General features: G+C 40.2%; 1 protein-coding gene across 10 annotated transcripts in view; it reads left to right on the top strand.

Moving 5' to 3' along the window:
- ARFGEF3 (ARFGEF family member 3) overlaps positions 1-23,023 on the top strand; it is an 85,687-nt gene extending 62,664 nt beyond the window's left edge. For 7 of the 10 annotated variants that reach the window (XM_025149178.3, XM_025149177.3, XM_025149176.3 and 4 more), the window contains 14 exons: positions 493-672; positions 1,346-1,490; positions 2,634-2,756; positions 3,951-4,054; positions 4,445-4,589; positions 7,396-7,524; positions 8,072-8,248; positions 8,810-8,924; positions 9,546-9,648; positions 10,256-10,387; positions 11,770-11,900; positions 13,050-13,058; positions 15,057-16,281; positions 17,008-23,023. In XM_025149178.3, the coding sequence (XP_025004946.2) occupies positions 493-672; positions 1,346-1,490; positions 2,634-2,756; positions 3,951-4,054; positions 4,445-4,589; positions 7,396-7,524; positions 8,072-8,248; positions 8,810-8,924; positions 9,546-9,648; positions 10,256-10,387; positions 11,770-11,900; positions 13,050-13,058; positions 15,057-16,281; positions 17,008-17,199 (2,910 nt within the window). In that variant the 3' untranslated portion in view covers positions 17,200-23,023. Of the gene's footprint in view, positions 1-492; positions 673-1,345; positions 1,491-2,633; positions 2,757-3,950; positions 4,055-4,444; positions 4,590-7,395; positions 7,525-8,071; positions 8,249-8,809; positions 8,925-9,545; positions 9,649-10,255; positions 10,388-11,769; positions 11,901-13,049; positions 13,084-15,056; positions 16,282-17,007 lie in introns of those variants that run through there. The other 3 variants (XM_419718.8, XM_025149175.3, XM_040698393.2) reach the window with 2 other exon arrangements.
- The last annotated feature ends 1,240 nt before the right edge of the window (positions 23,024-24,263 follow it).

The following is a 24,263-nucleotide window of genomic DNA, read 5'->3' as shown; positions in this document are numbered from 1 at the left end:
TGTGTGCAAGGGATGGCAAAGCTGAAACAGCTGAAGGAGGCTTAATGGTCGTCTTGAAATGTGTAACAGCCCTTAACGTTATGTCCTGTTTGATCTGTTCTCTTCACTTTTAAGTCCCATAAATGGCCAAATATAAGCATGATCAAATGTCTCTTTTTTTCAAATATGATGTATATACCTAAAAACTTTTAAAAGGGAAAAATGGTCACCTGGTAGCAACAAAAGGTAGTACTTATCATGAGATCTGTTCTGTGGGGCTTATTGCTTAATTTATTTTTAGCTGTCTGCTCCTTCAATTTCCATCAAATCTTTAGGCATCTGTGAGACCCCAAGCAGCTCATTGTCTCAGTCACCCAATTCCATAGCAATACTTTCCCATTTTCTTTGCAGTGGGCTCCCTAGTTACAGTCATGATGAAGCTCTCATTAGGGTTCAGCATCATGAAGTGCTTTTGTGTTTGGGCGAACTCTTACACTATTCCTCCTCCTGCAGGCTGCCTGTCACAAGGAGAGGCATGTGTCTCGGAAGGCTGTCTCCTTCATCCACGACATCCTTACCGAAGTGCTGACAGACTGGAATGAGCCTTCTCATTTTCACTTTAATGAGTCACTTTTCCGCCCCTTTGAGCGTATCATGCAGCTGGAGCTGTGTGATGAGGATGTGCAAGACCAGGCAAGTCAGCCCTGATTAGGGTGTCTGTATCTGACCTACCATGCCCATAAGAAGGATAGTCAACAGAGTGCACTTGGTCCAGTTGAATATTTTCCAAATGCCCTTCAAATGGTGTCCCTCAATTACCTTCAGGAATTCAGAGGGCCCTGCCTACCTAAATCAGCATTATGGTAGCGTACAGATATCTCTCTGTACTTCAAAAGAGCCCTGACATGTTGCTGTTCAGTGTAGATTACTGTTTTTCTTCTGTAAAGCAGTTGCGAAATGATATATGTCTGGCCCTGTTCTTCAGTCAGGTCTTCCCTCAGAAGCAGACCCAAATGTGATACTTGAACCTACCAAATTATTGTTTTATTTCCCAAGATTCTAGCACACCAGGTATTAGAACAGTACCTTTAGAGGATAATTTTGTACAGTGCAGAAGCACTGTGTTTTCAGAACTCTGCCCCTGTCCACCTGTTTATTGCTTAGACTAGTTCTTTAGTAGAAGTGCATCTGCCTTTAAAGTGATTTAATTTAATTATCTAATAAAAAAAATAATTGTCTAGATGTTGAAATCCAGATAAAAGAGTATATCTAGAAATGTGTTTAAAGCCTTCCTCATTCCTTCTGCAGGTCCAGCTTTGTATCAGTTCTGGTTTTATTCTTTGAGCCTTTCCTACACTGTTTGCAGGTGGTCACCTCCATAGGAGAGTTGGTGGAAATGTGTTCTACCCAGATCCAGTCAGGATGGAGACCCCTGTTCAGTGCCCTGGAAACAGTTCACAGCGGCAATAAGTCAGAGGTTAAAGAGTACCTTGTAGGAGAATACTCTATGGGTAAGGACTTCAGCACTGACTGTTTTGTGTGTACTTTTGTTTCCCAATCTAATTCCTTGGGGCCCCAAGAAATAACTCAGTACATTTTAAATGCCTGACCTGAATAGATGCTCTGAAACAGTATAGCTCACAATGGCACTGTAATACTCAAGGACTGTACTGAAATATCTGATTTATTAGGTTGGGAGTGAAAGCAAAGATAATTTCCTTTTTATCCTTTCAGCTCTGGCATATGAGTAGAATAAGAAAGAAATGCTTCAAACCTATTTGAATATTTTTGAGCAAAACGATAGTGTGTGAGTGCTGAGCATAGTGGGGTTCTTGTCACTGGCCTGCTGCAGTGACTGCATACAGTTACCACCTCTCGTGTCAGCTGTCTTTCTAACCATGTAAAACCTCCTGCTCTTACACAACAAAGTCAGTTGGTGTGATAGTCCAAGCAGGTACTTGTCCAAGCACTCGATCACAGGGATTCTAATTACTACTGCTGTTACAAATCATGTTTGTTTTACAACTGAACCTACATCCCTCTCACAGATGATGATTGCTAGTATGGAAGCTGGATAGTAAGGACAAATAATTTTAATCTGTCCTTTTGCCACATTTACAGGTTAATAATGTTCCAAGCCATGCATGAGGGATATGGTTTGCCTCCTAAATTTTGTCTTTCAGAGCTGTTACAATCAGTGGCAAAATGCAAGCGTATACAGCTTTTGAAGACTGATTAGCTACTTAGGAAAAACAAAGCTGTTTTGTCACTGTATCAGAAGAGTCAGAATAGTTTTCAGTGTGACTGCTGTGTCGTCTTGACAGTTAGGACTAAGGTTCCACCAAACAGAATTGTTACTCAACTGAGCTTGAGTGCACATACCTGCTCTTCCCATTTGGGCACTGGTAAGCAGATATTTTTTATAGAGTTGTAAAGAAAGGAGTCAGCATTACTTTCAGTGTAGGGTTACACAAGTTGCCTTGGGAGCAAAAGAGGAGAAAGCATGTTAGTTTTTACTTCTAAGATGACTGGAGCACTTCTGTCTCTGCCCAGAATAGAATCGATCCTACAGGTTTAGTTAAATTGTTGAGAAACTGTTGGAAGTTCGTCTTTATGGGGAGTGGTGAAAAGTCCTTACCTTGTTATTTCCACAGGGAAACGCCAGGCCCCGGTGTTTGATGTCTTTGAAGCATTTCTAAACACAGACAGCATCCAGGTCTTTGCCAATGCCGCCACCAGTTATATTATGTGCCTTATGAAATTTGTGAAAGGACTGGGTAAATACTTTTATTTTCCTTATATTGTATGGTATGTCAAACTTGATTCTGCCAAAAATGAGAATCCTGCTTTGTAATACAGAGTATGGTAGGAAAAAGAGAGGCAGTGTCTCAATTTCTCAAGAATTAAGTCCAAAATGCTTTAAAAAAAAACATGATCAAAGGAGGACTTCAGAAACATTCCGAATGCTATCAAGGGTATGAGTTGTTATAGCAGCAAAGATACGTCTCTCTCTTTTAAATGTTTTCGTCATTTGATCTTATTTACATCAGGACTCGCTTAAGTTCAGTTTAAAAAAAATAATAAATAAAAGAACACAGTAATGGAGATAGGACCCTGGCGTTGTGCAGCAACAGTACAGATTGTTTGTAATAGATGACATGTCTTGTGTTCAGAGGTCAAAGCCACGTGGCTTCTTTGTACCCTTTCCCACCTCAGCAGTGTTTTGCGTTTGCAATGCTGAAAACCTGCTGACCCTTCATTGAGATCATAAGCATTAATTTTTCTGTTGCATCACTGAGGACAGCAGAGAATAGATGTGTCAAGTCACAGTGTAATCGTGGTCTTTCACCAAACGTCAGAATAGAGGGGAGTGCTGCTGGGTCATTCTACCCACAAGTTCCTTTGTTTGCCTTGATTGTTGCAGTTTAACAGTTTTCACTGAACTGTGACACTGGTATATTTTTCCCGTATGTGAATTGCAAAATTTCTAGTAAGCAGTAAAGTTGAACTGTTTTTTTCTTTGTGTATATGAATACAATTTAGGCCAAAGGATCCACAGAGGTATTAAGGTTTATAAGTACCTAACTGTAATTATTCATTTCCTATTATTTCACCATTTATATCAATGGGGGCAGAATTCAGCTCGTGATGACAGACTGGATCCATAATTATTATTACAAAAGAGGAATGAACTTGCTTGTCCAGTACAGGAAGGAGAACTTGCATCCCTTCTGTAGAAATGTTGTCATATTTCTCTTAGGTTTCTTACTTTCATGAGATAAGTTTGTCCCATTTGTGGTCGCATGTCAAAAAGCGAGATATGAGAATCATTCAGTTGTCATCTAATAAGATCAGACAAAGGATGATTTCTGCATTCTGTTCAGACACTAGAATACCACTGCATGAAAAACAAAAACTAATCCTGTTTGTTTCTCTTCTGTGCCCCCCAATGCTGCCTTTCCCATCCCTAGGGGAAGTAGATTGTAAGGAGATGGGTGACTGTGTGCCAGGATCAGGATCAGCATCTACAGACTTGTGCCTTCCCGCGCTTGATTACCTCAGGAGATGTTCTCAGGTATAGTGAATCAAGTGCAAGTCAATCTTGTGCAGGTACTAATATAGTCTAGGAGACAGTCCTGACCTCAAGGCTTTGCGTCACTGGTTAGGTAATGTGCATGAATACAATAGAATTAGCTATAGGGCTGTTGGTAAGAGGCTGCACTGCCAGATAGAGACTGGCAATCTGAAGGATCCTCATGTGTTCTCAGACAGCTAACAGCAGGAAAACTGAGGAGGTAACAGCACTCAGAACTGAAGGATATGTGGAGAAAAAACAGTTATAACCTAACAGTAGCGCATCCAGAGCGACATAAATTCTTATTTAAACAGTTACTGTAAAACAGAGCTAAAAGTAGTAACACTTCTCTTGCGTACTTTTTCCTCTTTTGTTTTTTTTTTCTTTTAGTTGTTAGCCAAAATCTACAAAATGCCCTTGAAACCTATTTTCCTCAGTGGCCGGCTGATTAATATGCCCCGAAGAGTGCAGGAACAGTCAGCCAGCAGTGAGGATGGTATTGAGTGCATCCTTTCTGACTTTGATGACGACACTGGTAAGTGCACTGAAAGCAGGAAATGTAAGATTAATCAATTGTTTCTTTTACATGTCACTGTAAATTTTTGCCAACTGCTGAAAGCAAAAAGGAGGGGAAAAACTTCACAGAGTTTGTTGTGGCTGTTGTCGGTATACACATACAGCTTAGAGTTCAGGTACTGTCTATTGCTGTACGTTAAAAGCTACGGCTTATGTATGAGAAAAATGCAACCAGTGTCATGGGAGAAGGCAATAATATTGTAATTAAATGAATAAATATCTGGATACTTAGAATATTATAATACAGCCAATACATATGTCTGAGAGCAAACACAGAAGTACTTTCTAGAACCACAGCTACAGTAAAGGAATGAAAACCTTTTAAGGTTGATGCTGACAGTCCTTCCTTTCACAGCAAAATTATCAGTGTTGAGTTAAAGTTTACAAAGATAAAGAATACTTGCTTAAATATGTTTCCAAACTTAATGCCCTGGTCTGTTGAACCAAATGAACTAAAATCCATAGAAAGTGTTGTGACCTCCAGAAAAACTAGAAACATTATTCTCCTGATTATCTGTATTGCTTTTGTGGATTGTGGATTAACTGGGTGTTTAAAGAACACCAGAACTGGATGTGCATGGAGCCAAGCAGTAGAGGAATGCAGAAATGGTGCTTCTGAATCCATACTGGCCCTTTGAAGCAGTATCTGGTAATATATTAGAACAATACTAGGTAAACTGACTTTACAAAAACAGAAGGTAGTGTCTCACCAGGCACTGTGGTCCCTGAGAAAAAGGCTGTTGACATCATCCTAGACTTCAGCAAAGCCTTTGATACTGTTTCCCACATTATTCTCCTATAGAAGCTGGCAGCCCATGCCTTGGACACTATTTGCTGGTTAAAGGACTGGCTGGAGGGTTGCGCCCAGAGAGTGATGGTTAATGGAGTTAAATCCAGCTGGTGACTGGTCACGAGAGGTGTTCCCCAAGGATTGGTACTGGAGCTTGTCCTGTTCAGTATCTTTATTAGTGACCTGGACAAGGGGATTGAGTGCGCACCCTCAGTAAGTTGGCACATGACACCAAGCTGGGAGGAAGTGATCTGGTGATCTGCCAGGGAGTAGGAGGGGCCCCTCTGGGGGATATGGACAGGCTGGTTAGCTGGGTTAAAAATAATGTGATGAAGTTTAACAAGACCAAGTGATGAGTCCTGCACTTTGGCCACAACAACTCCAGTCAACACTACAGGCCTGGGTCAGAATGGATGGCTAGGAGATTATGTGGAAGAAGTATGGATCTAGGGGTGTTGGTAGATGCTCAGTGAAGCTTGAGCCAGCAGTGTGCCTGGGTAGCCAAGAAGGCTAGTGGCATCCTGACTTGTATCAGAAATAGTGTAGCCAGCAGGAGCAAGGAAGTGATCATCCCTCTGTACTCAGCACTGGTGAGGCCAAACCTTGAGTAGTGTGTTCAGTTTTGGGCCTTTTACTTCAAGAAAGACATCCATCAAGGCCCTGGAACATATCCAGAGAATGGCAGCAAAGCTGGTGAAGAGTCTGCAGCACAAATCTTATGAGGAGCACCTGAGGAGACTATGATTGTTTAGCCTGGAGAAGAAAAGGATCAGGGGAGACTTTACGGCTCTCTACTACTCTCTGAGGATTCTTTTATCTAACTAATGATAGGACTGAAGGGAATGGCTTCAAGTTGCACCAGGGGAGATTCGGGTTAGTTGTTAGGAAAAATTTCTTCTCCAAAAGAGTGGTCAAGTGCTGGAACAGGCTGTCCATGGAGGTGGTTGGGTCACCGTCCCTGGAGGTGTTTAAGAAACATTTAGATGTTGTACTAAAGAACATGGTTTAGTGGGGAAGTATTGGTGGTAGGTGGATGGTTGGTTTGGATGGTCTTGGAGGTGTTATCCAACCCTGGCAATTCTGTGATTCTATGAAAAGACAGTTCCAAGATCTTGCAGAATGTTTTAGCCTACTTTGCCTTAGAGTGGTGTAATGTATTTTCATAGTGTCTTTTATTCCATGCCAAATTATTCAAGAAGTTGATAAAAGAGAATATTTCTCAGCTCTTCCGGATTTTGAGATAACCAGACTTAGTGCTGAGTGAGTTGTGCTGTTTCCATACTTAGATAATTAAATAATTCTGTATGGAACAGATACAAACTGCTCTGGGCAGATTTGCAGTACTAGTGAGATCCCTTAGGACTATGTATCTAACATACAACTGTACTGCTTGTGGGATTCCCTGTGCATTCTAACAGTTTTAATTTTTCCAGTTGAAATTTCAAAGTGTAAATAAAACACATTTAGTCTAGTTGAATCTTTTTGTAGGGGCAATTCAAAACCTTTAGAAGGGGTTGAGCATTTTCTTTGGACAGGTACCACATCTGCACCTTTTGTAAAACATTTCAGAGGACATTCACTTCATTACTGGACTTTGCATTTTATATGTTTTTTAAGAAAGAACTAGAAAATTCAATATTCATTGACTAACTTGTCAATCAAGACTTGAAAATACATTGAAAGAAAAAGAACTGGACTGGTGGGAGTAGCAAACTTAGATAAGAAAAAGGTGTATGGAGGAGGAAGAGTGGGACAAAACACAGAACTTACCCTTTAATTAAAGTGGAAGAAAAAGGGACAATCTTTTCAGAAATTGATATTGCCCTCCATGATTATACAGCAGCACTGAATGAGAAAGTGCTTATGATCTTTAAGTTAATTAATTTCTTAGTCTCCATCACTTTCTGAGGGCAAGTTCTACCTGCAGCCAACGCAGTATCGCACTGTTTTTTAAGCTTTGTCTTCTTACTTGTAGGCCTTATCAATGTCTGGATTATTCTGCTGGAAGAATTAACAACCGCCATATCCAACTGTCCCCGCCAGCACCAACCTCCTACTCTGGATCTGCTCTTTGAATTGCTGCGGGATGTTGCCAAGACACCTGGTAATTAAAGGATAAACTGTGAGCTACTGGAGCCCCTGGCCCAACCCTCCTAGAATCCTAACCCACATCTATAAACAGTGATACTCTTCATGCTAGAGCTGCACAGACATACTCAGATACAACGGAATTTTCTCAGAATGGGATTTGTGGTTCCAGTTAGTTAGCCTATTGTTCTATGGTGACAGAAGGCACGTTGTAGGAGTATGTTGAAGTCCTGCATGCACAAAATGATGCAATATTCTGGCAGTGTCCTGGCTACAGAAAACATTTGCTTGAAGTCCAGGAGACTGATAAAGTTGTACAGTCCTGTAGACCTCCTGGGCAGCACAGGAGATTCATGGTTGAGTAAATGTTCATGTACTCAGAACTAAAATTAAACTCACAGTGAAATCCACAACTGCACCCTTCTCTTAACCCATAAAAAAGTTTCAGAAACTGTTTTCTCTAGAATCACCCCTGGCCTCAAGCTTGGAATGAATTAAGAAACGTATCTTGAATGCAGGTTTTGTAAGCAAAAATAAACAACCATCATTGTGTTTATTTTAAGGCCCAGGATTTGGCATTTATGCAGTTGTACATCTTCTTCTTCCTACGATGTCCCTTTGGCTCCATCGCAGCCATGGTGACCATTCTTACTGGGATGTGGCATCTGCTAATTTCAAGCATGCCATTGGCCTTTCTTGTGAACTCGTAGTGGAGCACATTCAAAACTTCATACATTCAGGTATGTCCTAACACTATCAAATCTGCTGACAGTGGTTTGATGGCATGTTACTGAATAGCTACCTGGGGAGATTATTTCTTTGCTTTTTGGTTGCTCAAGTGTAAAACAAGAGGAGGAGGGTTAAGAATTTGTTTGTTTTTTTTTCTAGTAAGAAATAGAAAAAATACAACTTGAAAGAGACTTGTGGAGTTTATTTAGTCCATGCTGTTGCTCAGACGAGGGTTAACTTCCAAATTAAGTCATCACAGTGTTTATTACACTTTCCAAAAGAAGACAACAAGACTTTGATCTTCTTAAGGAACTATGACATTCAGAAACAGAAGCTAACAGAATTTCTCTAGTACAACTGAAGTCTAAGCATTTTAAATTGATAACCTCAAAAGGACTGTTCTCATTTCAATAGGATGTAATGTATGTTTCAAAATTGAACTCTACTGCTATCTCCATAAAAAGAACTGGTTTTGCAAAGTCTCTGAATTGTAGTAAGCATAGCAAGACTGTCTAACTACAATGCAAAGGCAATGATGCTAAATAAAACCAGTCTGTGTCTTTTCTTTACAGATATTGGTTATGAAAATATGATCAATACTATGCTAAAAGACCTTTTCAAGTTGCTGGTCGCCTGTGTAGCAGAACCAACAGAAATTATTTCCAGAGTTGGCTGCTCTTGTATCAGGTAACAATCTCTTTGCTCTGTTAGTATATTCAAAAAAAAAAAAAAAAAAAAAAGTCTTTGAAGTACTTGTGGGCAGACTAAGTTGGCTAGCATTTCAGAAGTCTGCAATATATATTTTAGACTTATCAGCGTTTTTTTTTTTCCACCTGTTTTCTTTCTGCTTCAGAACCTGTAGTTTTGGACAAGGCTACGTGTGTCATTCCTGTAAAAATACTTGTACAATACATGTATACATTTAGTCAATAAGTAATCCTTAGGAAAAATAATTAAGGGGCTTTCTGTGGGAATTCACAGGTCTTTGAGTGTAATGGATATCTTTACAGTCTTCAGTTTACTGCAGTCATGGTCAAAATAAACACTCTATTATATACTTACAGAACATACTGTTCTTCTTCGGGAGAGATGATTGTTTAAGGAGGAAAATCAAAGGAAAAGCAGTCAGAAATTCGGTGTTATATCAAAGAAATGGGTCAGGATAACAACTATTAATTGTTAGGAGACTGAATATCATTAGCTAGTTACTAAATTGACCTTTTCTTTAGTTTTCAACCTTCTCCCATTATAGGTGAGAACTGTTTGGTTATTTCTTATGGTAATGTTTTCCTGCCTGCCTACTTTTAGGTATGTATTAGTGACAGCAGGACCTGTTTTTACTGAAGAGATGTGGAGGCTTGCATGTTGTGCCTTGCAGGATGCATTCTCTGCCACTCTGGAGCCAGTAAAGGTAAAATGCCTTTTTGCTGACAGTCAAAACTAATTATAGACACTAACTTTTGACAAGTTGTCTCACACACACACACACACACACATAAGGTTTTGGATACAGAGGCTGGAAAATAATCTAATGTTGTAGTTTTTGTTGTTTATTCATTTAATCACAATGAAGGCATTGGATCAACAGTGGAGACTGAAATCTTTTTTTTTTTTTTTTTGAAGCATGTTACAGACAACAGTGGTCACTAACTTTAAGTTGCCCCACCTGTAAGAAATCCAAAGATCCTTACCTATTGTTCCAGTTCTTCTGAATTGGCTAAAAGTAGACAGAAGACAAAGTTGCTTACTTGATCCTGTTGCTGCATGCTCCATATAGTTTATTTTTCAACTCGCCATCATGTGGCAAAAAAATTCCCTTTAATTCACCACCATATAAGTTGTTGTAATGCATTTGCATTAAATACACTGAATGCTGAATAGCAGGTGGTCCATCGATAGTACTGGGAGAGATCCCTCCCACTCTGAATTTTGTATTACACATGAACAGGTTCAACAGTTCTGCAATCACTGATTTAATTTAACGCACAGTGAAAGTCTGATGTTGTGTTTCTCTATAGAACCTATTGGGCTATTTCCACAGTGGTTCTGAAAGCTTTAGTGGAGACGCCTGCGAAGTGAAGGTGGCAGCCCCCTCCCTCTCACCGAGTGCTGAGGCTGAATATTGGAGAATCAGAGCCATGGCACAACAGGTAGAGACTGATATTTCAGTGAAAGTTGGAGAAGCCTTTAAACCTGGGGTTTTTCTTTGAGTACATTTTTAGCACAGCTGTCCTCAAAACCTATGAGCGAATCAAATGAGACTTCCTCATCACTAGGCTATCATTTATCTAACAGTAGTCGTGAGAAAAAGTAATCAAAACTAGAAACAAAAACATTAGAACTTACCCTGTAAGTGAGCATTAGGGGGAATGCTTGGCTGGGGGTAGATGCATAGGTATTTGATCAGGTCCATGAGCCTGTTGTGTAGTATAGCTTTAAAAAAGACAATTCTAACATAAATCAGTGGAAACCTTTCTGACAGAGAAAGGGAAATAGCGTCACAATGAATATTCATGTAGAACATCATATGCATTTCTGACTATTTTGTTAAAGAGTGATAAATTCAAAGGGCAAGAAAAATAAATTAGAACAGAGACTGTAATATTACACAAGAATAACTAGGTTCAACTCCTCAAATCAGAGTTTGAAGAGTAATATACTTTCCTGTGTGTGTTTATAAATACATGAGTATAGATGGGTGAGGAGGTTATTGAGAATTAGAAGATAATGCTGACGTTGAACTAATGATTTAAAAATCATCACTAACTCCTAATCAATGAAGTAGTCTGGGAGAAAATCTTCTCAGGGTTCTTTTGTCTACAGTGAATGTTGTTCGTTTTGAGAAAGTGTTAGTATGAAACAAGAAGTTCCTTGAAATACAGCAAACGACTTAATGACCTACGATCATTATATGGCAGTTTCTGCATGGGTAAGCAGCTGGATTAAAACAGCCAACAGATGTTTGGTGTCAGTTTCTGACTTAATCATATCCTTAATCATATCCTGATGCTGCTTGAAAATCTGAGATGTCTCAGATGTTCAGGATTTGTAATCACAAACAACATGGCAGTGGAAGATGTTTTTCTAATAGAAAAAGTGTTTTAGAACTAAATTTCTAGAGAGGCAGAGCTCATAAAGTAGGAAGTTAGGCTTCTCTAAGAGACACCCCTCAGAGGCATTGCCTGAGTTCTTCTCAGCGAGGATTTGACACACCTACCAAGCTACGAAACAAAGCTACAGCAACTGAGAGTTGTTTCCCTGCTTCCCTTCCAAGTTACTACAAATTAGGTGGCCATTGTCTCCTTGCGGCTGAAAACCATCCTTGCACTAACAAACCTTTCTAGGAGGAATGGGCTATCTGTGTAAGCAGGTCTTTGCTATACATGGTACTTACAAGTAGTAGCTTCCTTTCATCATTGTAAAATAAGTTGTCATATATCTTTCACAATTCATGAAATTCTGCTGTCAGGCCCTCTATGGACCCACTGCACATGCTAAACCTAATTGTTTTATGTAATTTGTCATTTTCTAGGTCTTCATGCTGGAAACTCAGTGCTCCCCAAAGACCCCTAGCAACAAGGAAGGGTTCGAACATGCCCAGTCATGTGTGCTTGTCATTGACCTGCCACCAGATAAGAAACCAAATGGGCATACCCAGAGAAGGTAAAATATCTTCTCAGGAAAACACTGTTATTGAAAGCAAGGTAAAATTATCGTCAAGTTGGCAGAGATGGGAACAGAGGCTGTGCCTCTCTGCAGGTCTCTTAAAAAAACTTCTAATAGTAAGAGGTGGTTGGTTGCAAATACTTGACAGAGGTCTCACAAATCTTTAAAGTAAAGGAAAGTAAGTAGTTGAAACTAGGAAAAGAATTCTCATAGGAAATATTAGGAAAACCTTTCTCATATTGAGATTCTTTTCTTAAAGGAGTAAAAATATCAGCTTGAAGAAAGCTTTCAAAGTGCTACTATATTTCTAATGATACCTAGCAAATGAAATAATTTCTGCTATACTTACTGGTCCTTTAAATTCAGTATTACTGGATTAAGAAGGTTGAAATAGGCTAATGGGTAATCTGGAGCAGAGTAAAGAGGCTACATGAAAATCTGCAAAGCTGTCAACGTACTAGTCAGGGGAACTTCTGTTTTTGCATGGCACTTTTTATTTTTAAAGAAAACCTTTTATATTTTACCACCTCAGAAAACTATGTGTCTGCATGACTCTTAGTCTTATCCTGCCAAGGAAAATTTCTTTTTGCTTGCACTTGGTTGTTTGAACAACCATGACAGTATCACAGGGCCAAGAATTAGTGCTGCATTCAGGGTTTGTGTTTATATTGCAAGGTATTTAATACATGATATAAAATAGTCTTATACCAGATACCAAACCTGCTTCTGGACCACTTCAGGCATTCTCATTCAAAGCTGAACTACTGCACGTAACAAGGAGTCAGAATGTGATGGCCCTTCCATAGACGGTCAGAAAGAAAGACCATGCAAGCAAGAAGTTAGTCTTTAAACAAATAAAGCTTGCAATTAATACAAACTCTGAATGATCTCATACTGCTCTTTGTCTAACAACTGCAAAAAGCATATTCCCTGATGGGGAAATATTACCCCAGCAATACTCATTTTCCACCAAAACAGGGCTGAAAAGTTGACCGTGTCACTGCTTTTCATATTACTTGTTAGCAACACAGTAATATGCCAGTTTTGCATGCTAGTAACTATGGCCTTTGAAGTTCTACTTTAACCTTAGTGGAGTTTTCTCTTCTCCCTTTTGATTTGTTTCCCCGATGCTGCATCGTTTCACAGGAAGCTGGGGTAAGGAAGCTCTTCTTCCTAAAAAGTAATGATATACTTCAGGTCCAAACTTTAGTCAGAATAAGATAATAATAGTGTCCTTAACCAGCTTTGGCATCATGTTTTCACCTATAGTTCTGTTTTTGTGGGGTTTTTTTGGGGGGGTGGGGTGGAGGGTTTGTTGTTTTGTTTGTTTGTTTGTTTTGTTTTTAAATTGAGTAGTACTTTAAACTGTCTTTGTAAATTGCCTTAATGGCTATTATAAAGAAAGCAGATCTCCTTCATACTGCTCCCGCTTTTGGAATGGGGTTAGTCTCTTGAAATAAAGTACATGTTTAACTCTATTTGTGCTCTTAAGAGCTTTTCTGAGTCAGAGCCTCTAATGATTCTTAGAGGAGAAAACTACTTCCCCACAAGGAGCTCCAATGTATGTATTAATCATCAAGATTGTACCACTGTCAGATAATAAGACTTAATTTTAACCACCATATCAGCACTGACAGCTACAGCTATAGTAAGTAAGCGAGCTGATATAGATAAGCTAACCCTAGAAGCACTGTTCTTTCTGACCTATAGCTTCTACATATGTCAGGCCCTCAAAAGACTCAGGACTGTCTGTTTTAGTTTTTGGTTTTTTCTTTCCTTTTTAAATCAGGACCATTTGTTTGGCTTTACAAATCAATTAACTTAAGGAAAAAGAATTTTAGAGGTCTCAAATTGAGCATCTCATGTTACGTGAAAGTTCACTTTAAACTTAGACCTAAAACTCCAGTATTGCAAGCAAATTGAAAAGTTTTTTTCTCATCTCAAGCTACTTAAACTGTGATCCCTCATAGTTCCCTATATCAAAACAAGTACATCAACTCTATATAAAATATCACAGCTTTAATCTGATGCAGACTTGTTTACAATTACTAACAAGATGGGCTTCACAGTTTATAACTTTTAATCAGCGAGATGCCAATGTCTTGCTGTAACTATAATCCACCCCTTCTTCTTAACCTCCCCTGCCTGTAAGCCTGGCAATATTATTTATTAGAGAATTGCCTAAAACCTTTGTCTGGGACAGTTTGCCATTCATATATTCCCCATGCAAATAAAATCAGTAAGATCTAGAACAGCTCACAACATCCAACAGGAGAGAATCACCCAGTATTACACAAATGAAACAGGGCTGGAATCTCAGTATTCAAGTTGAAGTCTAAAGAGCAAACATTCATCAAGACTTACTTAAGCTTCTTTGCATGTTCCATTGCACTGCTGATGATTTTGAAGATTTTCTTTTTTATTGGTTGGATCTCTGCACTTCATTTTTGAGATATACCACTGGCATTATTGGAAATGGAAAGCAAATGGCAAACCAGCTTAAGCCTCAATTTGTCATGGCAAAGTTAAGGTTTGCTGAAATGCCAGTGGAGGAGTTTTAAGAATGATTCTTAGCTTTGAGTTCAGTAACAGCAAAAATAGAAAATGTGCTTAGGGTCTAGGGGCAAAAGTGCTGCATAATTTGTGTGTTAACAAATTCCTTAATTATAGCAGTCTGAAAATACTAAGAGTACCTGTAGCTATAGTATTTTATATATATATACATATATATATATACGTGTGTGTGTGTGAATATATATATATAAATAGAGCTTTTTTATATATTCTATATTTTATATATACTTATATAATTATAAAATTATAATTATAAATATTTTATATATTTTATATATATACACATACACACACAAAATAGAGCTTTTTTTAATACTGCCTCTGCAAAGTTCCATTAATGCTTTTGCTGTGGTCAGTTATTTTATTTAACGCATGGAAGCATCATCCCTTCTAGAAAGGCTGAAAGACCATTCTAGATAACTTCACCTTCATTCAGTTCTTTGTAATAACGTTCTAAAATTTTGGCCTTTCACATGCATTCTTCATGTTAGATTGTAAAACATGAAATACTCCAACACTTCTAGTAAAAATATTACATACAATTATATTTTTTTTTCTTCCCATACTTGGTTTACCAAGTATTCCTTTCAGGACAATAGTGGTGAGCTTGCTGTCACACCAAGTACTGCTCCAGAATTTGTATGACATCTTACTGGAAGAATTCATCAAAGGCCCATCTAACTTAGAGGAGAAAATGACAATACAAGTACCAGAAAACAAGTTGGCTGGTTTTCTCAGGTACATCTCCATGCAAAACTTGGCTGTCATCTTTGACTTACTGCTGGACTCCTATAGAACAGCCAGAGAGTTTGACACCAGGCCTGGGTTGAAGTGCTTGCTAAAAAAAGTGTCTGGCATTAGTGGAGCTGCCAACTTGTATCGCCAGTCAGCGATGAGCTTCAATATTTACTTCCATGCTTTGATTTGTGCTATCCTGACAAACCAGGAGAACATCACTGCAGAGCAAGTGAAGAAGATCCTCTTTGAGGACGATGAGAGAAGCACTGACTCATCACAACAGTGCTCTTCAGAAGACGAAGACATTTTTGAAGAAACTGCCCAGGTCAGTCCCCCTCGGGGAAAAGAGAAGAGACAGTGGAGGGCTCGAATACCATCTCTGAGTGTACAGCCTGTCAGCAATGCAGACTGGGGATGGCTGATCAAGCGGCTTCATAAGCTCTGTATGGAACTGTGCAACAACTACATCCAGATGCACCTAGACCTGGAGAATAACGTAGAGGAGCCTCCAGCGTTCAAAGGCGACCCATTCTTCATTTTACCATCCTTTCATTCAGAAACCTCCACCCCGTCAACTGGAGGGCAGTCTGGGAAGGACACTCCATCAGAAGATGACCGGAGTCAAATAAGGGACCAACTGGGAGACAGCCTAACACCACGAAGTGGAGAAATGCTGCTACTACCCCCACTCTCAAGTCCTAAACCAGAGAAAAAAGAACAAACCAGGAAAAAAGAATGGTGGGAGAGCGCTGGCAACAAGATCTACACCATAGCCACTGACAAAACCATCTCTAAGTTCATGACAGAATACAAAAAAAGAAAGCAGCAGCAGGCCATGACATCCTTCACCAAAGAGGCCAAAGTGGAAAAGAAAGGGGAGCTCCTGGGCTCCAGAGGGCAGGACTCACCCGTACTCCAGAGGCCACAACATCTTATAGACCAAGGTCAAATGAGGCATTCATTCAGTGCTGGCCCAGAGATCCTGAGACAAGAGAAGAGACCACGCTCAGGATCCACAGTCAGCTCTCTGAACATATCTGTTAGGGATGCAGAGGCCCAGATACAGGTAGGAAACTTAAAGAATGCTAATAATGGCAATAATTTAAAATATACCTAAAATATTTTTCTGTTGCTTTTATCACAATAATTATAGCCTCTTCATAAAGTGTCTTTCTTACCTAAAGAAATCATCATGATGAGGACTGAATATTTCAGCAGCTGGCACTGGTAAAAACCTCATTCTGTTCCAGCAAAAATAAAATCAATCTTATGGGGAGGTGTTATCAGGCATATACCAGTACAGCTTCCAAGAGTTTTTCTGTGACTGAGGCCAAAGATGCACTTTCCTAAAAACAACCAACAGTGAACTCTGCTTACTGCTATGAGCTCCAGCCTACTTAGGGCTTTTGAAAATGTGAGGATACTTGCTGTAATGTTTTTTTTACTTAAGAAGCTTTTTGTTAATTCCAAAGCAGAAATGTTGCTAAATAGGAACTTATCTGCATGTCTGAGTAAGCAAATCAGTAAAAGCGTTAAATCTTTTTTCACTATGGGATGAAATTATAGGTGATGAAGAGTGATCATGATATGTGAAATACAAAGTCAAACAGCAACATACAGTACTGAATTATGCAGGCAGTTAACATTAAATTAATACTCTGGTATTACTCAGCCCTCTTCATGAAGCTGCAGTGATAAGAAACCTTTTTTTTCTGCCTCATCTGAGAGACTTCTCTATATAGAAAGGTATTCTAAAGAGTCTTTTTTTTTTTTGTATCCAATTTGTTTGTAGGCATGGACCAACATGGTGCTGACAGTTCTCAATCAGATTCAGGCCCTGCCAGACCAAACTTTCACAGCCCTCCAGCCAGCAGTGTTCCCATGTATCAGCCAGCTGACTTGCCACGTGACTGATATCCGTGTCCGTCAGGCAGTACGGGAATGGCTGGGAAGAGTGGGCCGTGTGTACGATATCATCATGTAAACTAGCTGTGCTCTGTTGCAAAGGGGAGAAGACAGCCAAGACATAATAGCAAAGAGGTATTTGGGGTTCATTAACTGCCTATTTGTTGGTGATAAATTAAGAAACAATGAGCTTGTTGATGTATTTCCCCTATCCACTTGAGACTGTGCGTTCCTCACTCATACTAGCAGAGGAGGTGAAGCATGAATGTGCCCGGGGGGGTCTGGAATGACCCCAGAATCTGCCAGTAAATCAGGCTGGTACCTAAAGTCAAAATACATTTCAGTAACCTTCATTTTAATTCAAATTTACAACAGTGGGAGCCACATCAAACTCTAGGTAAACATCCACCCTTCTAATTAGCTATGAATGGGACCATCAAGCCAGGCAAGCAAGACCTATATAACTAAAAATAACTAAAAAGGTAGCACTTGTTCAGAGTAACCTTTTCCATTCAGAAATTAGCATGAAGGAGGAAAGCCAGATAAAGATTACTACAATACTGTATGCCTTGCTAACTGAAGAAAGTTGAAATTTACTTTGTTCTGAGAAGAGCCTTTGAAATCTGGTCATGTTCAGGGTAGCAAGTGATTATTAAAGAATCCCAGGTCTTAAACTGGTGAACCAAGCACAGGCTATTCATCCTTTCATTACCCTTGTGGAGTAATGCTTGGGGAAAAAGAAAAAAAAGGCCCTGTCAGCCTGCCTTCTCTACAGCACCACCCTGGCTACTTCAGCTATGACCACAGGTGATCATTTTTCCACACATATAATTTCCCTGAAAGGCTACAGGGAAGTCTGTTTTGCTGTTTCCTCTGAAGCTGGAGGGAAAAACACACCACAGAGGAAAGTTACAGTAAGTCTACATGCCCGTATCCAGCACTCACAACAGAGTGAAGTGTTCCTCCAGTTCAAGCAACACTGCAGCTGAGCTGACTTTAGCATCTTCTAGAACTACTGTAGCCAGGACCCTTACACTGAACTTAGCCTATCACTCTGTGTTGAAGTTAATCAAGATGGAAAATAGTCTGTTCCTCTCCCCTTTCTCATCTGCTGCAGTAAACAGGGAGGGAACAGAGCCTTAGATAGGTACATTCTCCCTGTGTGCAGTGCTTCTATAAGGACTACTACAATCTGCCAATATTATTAACAGAGGGAGAAGTGGAAGGAAGGACTGACTGCTGTACTGTCAAATACATATGTGATGATGTTCACACTGGACACAGCTAAGGGTTACTTTGCTTCACAAATTATGTCACAGCCCCTGGGACTTGTACTCCTATACTACATCATTTGTTGATTAGCTGTTTAAATAATTCGTCAGAACTAATTTAATCTTGAGTCATCCCTCAATGATGTTCTCCCAAGACTTTTAAAATATGCATACCAACTGAATATACAGCTTTGGTCCCTGCATCCTCAAAAAATATCATCTTTTTACATCAGTCCTTGACTTTGCACAACTAACTGTTTTTAGCATCTTGAACCTAAAAAAGTAGAGGGTCAGTCAAAAAAAGACATGCTGAATAGCCATCACCCTAGCTGATGTGTTTACTAAGAGCCTGCCACTGTCATCCTGCCTTTGCCCTTCATCACCCACTCCCTATTTGCCAACTGCTAGATTTTTGTGTGGGGACTACTTTGTCCTGTACTACTGTGCAGTGTTAGTCACACTGTTTCTCAGAACTTCACTTGCAGAATTATTCCAGGAACACCAAAAATTCCATAAAAACAACTTGTTCTTTTATAAATAAGTAATTTAATATTATTTTCAATTGTCTGTTTTCCCAACAGATGGAATACTTCCTTGGGGACAGATGAGATTTTATACCAAGCCCTTAGTATATTGTTAGATTTTTGTTGCCATGTCTTTCTTACACATCTTTAGGTTGAGTAAAATGTGGTTATATTTTGTTAATCTTTTTATTTGGCATCTATACAGAACTGCTTTTAAAGCAGGACATTAATTAGGCAACAGCCAGAATCAGAATGAATACCTGCATGCAAGGACACTCAAATGTGCTATTTTTCATTATGCGTTCATTTCAGGGATTGAGCTCTTCACTGTGCTTACCTAAAACTGAAGCAAATCCTTGATTTATGTTGGAGAAGTAAAACTGATAACAGTACCAAGGTAGTCACTCAGGATTCCAGAAGGGGGCCTGTTATCTAGAAAACACCATGGTTACACATTACCTGTAAATCAGAAAGAGAAGCTCTAGGAATGAAAAGGCCTGCCCCCAACCAAGCACCTGAACACAGCACAGCCCAGTGTTACCTGCTTAGCTAGCTGCTTGACCAAAGCACTGCTGTATTGCAATGCATTTTAAACTTCTCCTTCCAAATTATGCACTAAGTGCCCATTGTCACCCTCAGTGCCTCTCTTTGCCCATACAACCCCCCCTTAGGAAACCATATGAGGACACAAGAAACTGCATCATTCCAGAAATATCATGTAAAAGGATGGGAGGAGCACAAAATACTCTCTTGTAGCAGCAGGCTTTAGGTGAGCAATGTTTAGCAGGTGTTGCTCTTCCTTTTCCTTCTGTATGAAATGGTAAGCAGGTGAGGACAGCTTACTGCTACTTCAGGAGCTATCAATCTGAGAGCAACCTGTGGAGTTGGTTCATCTGGTTCTTTTTCACTAGTTTAGCCATAGACATTAGACAAAGTAGTAAAATGCTGAGTGTGAAGTCACCATTTTGTAGGCCTGTGTCCTCTGCTCCATTCATACTTTGGACTGCTTGGCCTAAAGCTGCCAGCACAGGGCTTGCAGGCCTCACAGTGCAAGCTTCCTGCCCAGAGAAGGAACTTGCACAGATCGGTTCCAGGGAAGAGTATTGGCACTAGCCCCCAGCTCTGACCACCCCAAGCACATCCATCAGCACAAAGCAGCCCTCCACACATCTTTCTCACATAACACTTTCTGATTCTTACTTATAGCCCCGTAGCCCAATGTGCAAGGCAACAGCGGCATAGAACCAACTACTGTTGAATCAGAACATTTATCTCCTGGTTAATGTGCTTTTATTAATTCTCTCCTAGGATAGACACTTACTTTAGAATAATTGACATCATTCAGCATCCAGAAAAAATTATTAGGGGAAGGGTTACAAAGACCCGGGCAGAACTTTTCTTGTAAAACACCAAACACAGGAACACAGCTTTTGTCTCATCACAGATAAAACAATACACTTCTTCCTGAGTATAGCCAGCTTCTGTTGAGGACAAGCAGAGTTTTCACTCGTGGCTTGACCCAGCAAGGTACTTTGCCTTTAATTCGAGCTTCAAGATCTGTTTAATTTTACTGTAAAATTCACTGATGAATCCTCATTTGCCCAAGAGGTAATTCCCACCTCTAAATACCATACCATATGTAATCTCCATTTGCTCTGAATATAGTGGTATACCAGTGATGGTATCTCCACTTCAGAACTCAGTGCAGGACCACTATGAAACTTGAGCATCGAACACACTAACAAGTAGAGAGGTCCGGCTGTGCGTGCTGCCTGCATTTGCCATCTCCTGCTACAGCTTAGGCCCACTCTCAGACTGCCCAAGCTATTGTTATTAGTGGGAATATCTATGCTCTGGACTCAGTCCTTGAATCTTTCAACTCCTGCATAGAAGTCAACAAGTTCTCAGGAAGGGGAAAGTCCTGTATAGTTCCTGCTATCGCTTTCTCTGTTGTGGTCCTTTATACAAATCACTCCTGAAAATCCACAAAAGCCAGCACACATTCCTGTGCATCACAGTGCCCCCAGACTAGAACTAGAACCTGCACTCTTGCACAGATCCAGTTTTAATGTGCAAGAAGCCAACCATAGCAAGCCTTCATTGCTAACCAGCTCTCGTGTACAAGCTTAGTTGGAAACTGAGCATGCAGAATTTAGCTGTTTTCACTTCTAGCAACCCATTCTAGAAATGCTATTACTCAGTGATAAACTGTTTTTAATTCAACAAATTCAACAAAACCAACTTCTTTCCCGTGTCTTATTTCTGTGAGGGTATGATAAGATTATGCTTAAGCAAGCAATTTAATCAATATTCTGGTTATAATCACTCTTGGGAAGATCTGTTTATACTGGTAAGCATGGCATATGAAATTAGACAGATAGATCATTGATCTCTTTTCCCTCAATTTCTGATAATTCAACACTTCTTTGAAGAAATGATGCAATACCATCAATTTAAAATATATATATATATACCTTCTCCTTCAGTATAAAAGGACCAACTTACCACATCACAGAAGCACAAATGTTGGATTTTATGCAATGTAGATAACATCTGGCAGCTATTGACCCCTCTTCTCTGAGCCTCCCCATTTTGAGCAGAGCTTCTGTAGGGATACAACTTAAGGGTCTATCAGCAGCCCTCACCAGCAACGTGCCTGGGTCTCCAGGAAGTTGTACAGTTGCATGGAAGAAATCTCACCTCCTCTTTGTGTTGTTTCCACTACTGCCCCTTTATATGTGGTACTCACTACAGTTTCATTTCACACTAAACAGCTTTGGACAAACATGACAGGCTGGCTATTTAGACAGAAAATAACAAAGCACTTAGCCTAAGTATGCACCGTTCTTTTCACTTAATGCTGAGAGGTCCAAGTTAAGAACCAGGAACAGAGGGAAGGGGAAATGCCCTAATTCTGACTGTGGATATCAGTGGAGCTACACTGCATGATCCTGGATTAATGCAATAATGAGCTTGCCTGTGGGACCAGATCCCTCAAATCCTCTTTATTTTTGGCAAATTCACAAGCAAAGGTTTGCTTACTCTCCCCTGCCACATCATTTCAGGGAACTGGGGTTATAGAAGACATTTTTTGTTAAGAAAAAGTGGCAGGAGGATCTATTTCAATTCTTGCAAATCAACATCCCACTTATCAGAAAGTAGTTACATATTTCTATCCATGGAGCATTAAGGCCTTATTTCCTTTTCACACCTTTGCTTAGCATAGTCTGTGGTGAAATACCGTGCTTCCACAGGAAGCAAACTGAAGCAGGAGAGCTTCAGGGACAAATACCACCCCCGCAGTCAGGCCACAACTCCTGAGCCTCCAGCTCTGTGGAAGAAAGCATGATTTGATACCAAAGGGAGAGCAGCCAGGAAGGGCCGAGCCACGTCGTAGCAGAGTCCTGCACTGCATACCATTTCAAGGGGCAGATGGAAGCAAGGGGTGTGAAAGTACGAAGTGACAGCAGGGAGCACCTTCTTTTAGCTCCCTTCACCTTCCCCTTCCCCACCTCCATTTTTGTCATTATTTACAATACCATAAACTTACTTCCACGGGCCCTCTGACCAGAGCTGAAAACTGATAGAAAGCCAAAGGGAGTAGACACTCCATTTTGCCAAAGATCTGATTATTCCTATTCCAAAATAAAAAGCAAATTCTATTTCCGTGATGATGGCTGCCATAGAAAGCATTTTACTACAAAACATTATTCCCAGGATTTCATCTCTATAGCTGTATATTCAGGAGGAGCCACTAATGTTTTTAAGAGAGACTGTGAACGTCTAGAGTTCTTACACTGGATTTACCTTCTACAGAGTTCATACCTAGCTGCAGTTCCCCAGTTTCATTCATGTTTCCTCCCTCTACCTTTCTCCTATTCTTTGGAAAAACATCTTCCTATATCTGCTGCGTTCCGTTGTGCTGCTTTGTTTGGTTCTTCAGTGTCCATTGGTCAGGAAGTCACTGTAAGCTGGCTTGCAAATTGTATTTTGTGTATATTTTGGTCAGACTGAATTCTGAAATGGAAATATTTTAAAACAAACAAAAAAAAATTATAAACTATTTATGTTGCTTGTGTTGTAGAATAAAGAAGCAAATGCAAAATAATCTGGTGTTGGTTTTGTCTAAAGGTAGTTATTTTGCAGTTCGTAATCAAGCAAAACGTTGCAGCACTGAGAAGGACTGAAATGCTGCAGGACCCTACACCACTCCACACCGGAGTTTGGGCTGGGAAAGGGCAGGGGGTGGGGGAAATAAAGATTATGCTACCGAGGTGTCTAAAAGGTTCAAGTAGAATGTGTGGAATTTCACAAAACAAGTGATTGCACCCCTCATTAATTAATAATTTCTGGCTGTGATTCCATTGGAGATAGTATTTTGGGGAGGAAAAAAAAAAAAAAGAGAACAAAACAAAACACTGTAGCAGGAGGGACATTACTTTCCATCACATAGGTGTAACCTTTGGGGCCGAACTCTGATGTCCCGCTTACACACAGACATACACCACTTTGCTACCACTGAAATCCAGACAGTGCCTCTCCCCTGCTCCATGCTCCCATCGTCAGAGCTGCTGTAGATACCACCAGGGACAAGCAGAGATCCACAAAGGATCAGTTCTCAGCCAGATGGTGTTGGGTTTGCAAGCCAGACATTCTCCAGCCATATTTCCCTCTCATGCAGAATATAGCGGGCACTCAAAGTGGTCCCATTCGAGAAGCACATACCAACAGCAAGAACAATGCAATGCCTCCCTCCTCATCAGGGCTATGCTAGGGCACCCTCTGCCACCCAAATCTCACCACCCAACTCTCCAAGTTGGATCAGTAATTTCTCCTCCTATTTTGAAGGAACCATTACATGAAAGCACGTCCTGCCCAACCACCATGCAGACTTTCAAATGCAAACAAAAAGCAGATACAGAGAAAGCAGTTATCAACCAGGACTCTAAAAGAGAAGGGTTACAGTGCTTCCTGAAAGCAGGAGTGCTTCAGTGACAAGACAGCAGTCCATGTAACATTTAGGGTACACTGCTGTGAACCTGGGGCTTTCCATAGGGTCTTGAGAGTGAAAATTCCACTGCCAGCTGTCCCACTGAGGCTTTACTGCCATCTCCAGGCATGGCCTTGTGGAATCAGAGCTTGAACCTGCATGGCCAGATTCCTGTTGTTGCTCCATCCTGCTAACTACATTAAAGCCAGTAAGGGGCATCTCTGCTCATACAAACATCACATCTCTGCTCATACAAGCATCTCACCTCTGCCCTTCTGAGCAGGTATTTCCTTTGACTATCCCCATCATAATACTACTCCCAGCAGTAACTTAAGCACTGAAGCAACACAAGCTCTGG

The sequence above is a fragment of the Gallus gallus genome, chromosome 3 (genome assembly GCF_016699485.2).
Source record: "Gallus gallus isolate bGalGal1 chromosome 3, bGalGal1.mat.broiler.GRCg7b, whole genome shotgun sequence".
NCBI lineage: Eukaryota > Metazoa > Chordata > Aves > Galliformes > Phasianidae > Gallus > Gallus gallus.
The sequence above is the reverse complement of the archived record's forward strand: the minus strand, read 5'-3'. Positions and strand labels throughout refer to the sequence as shown.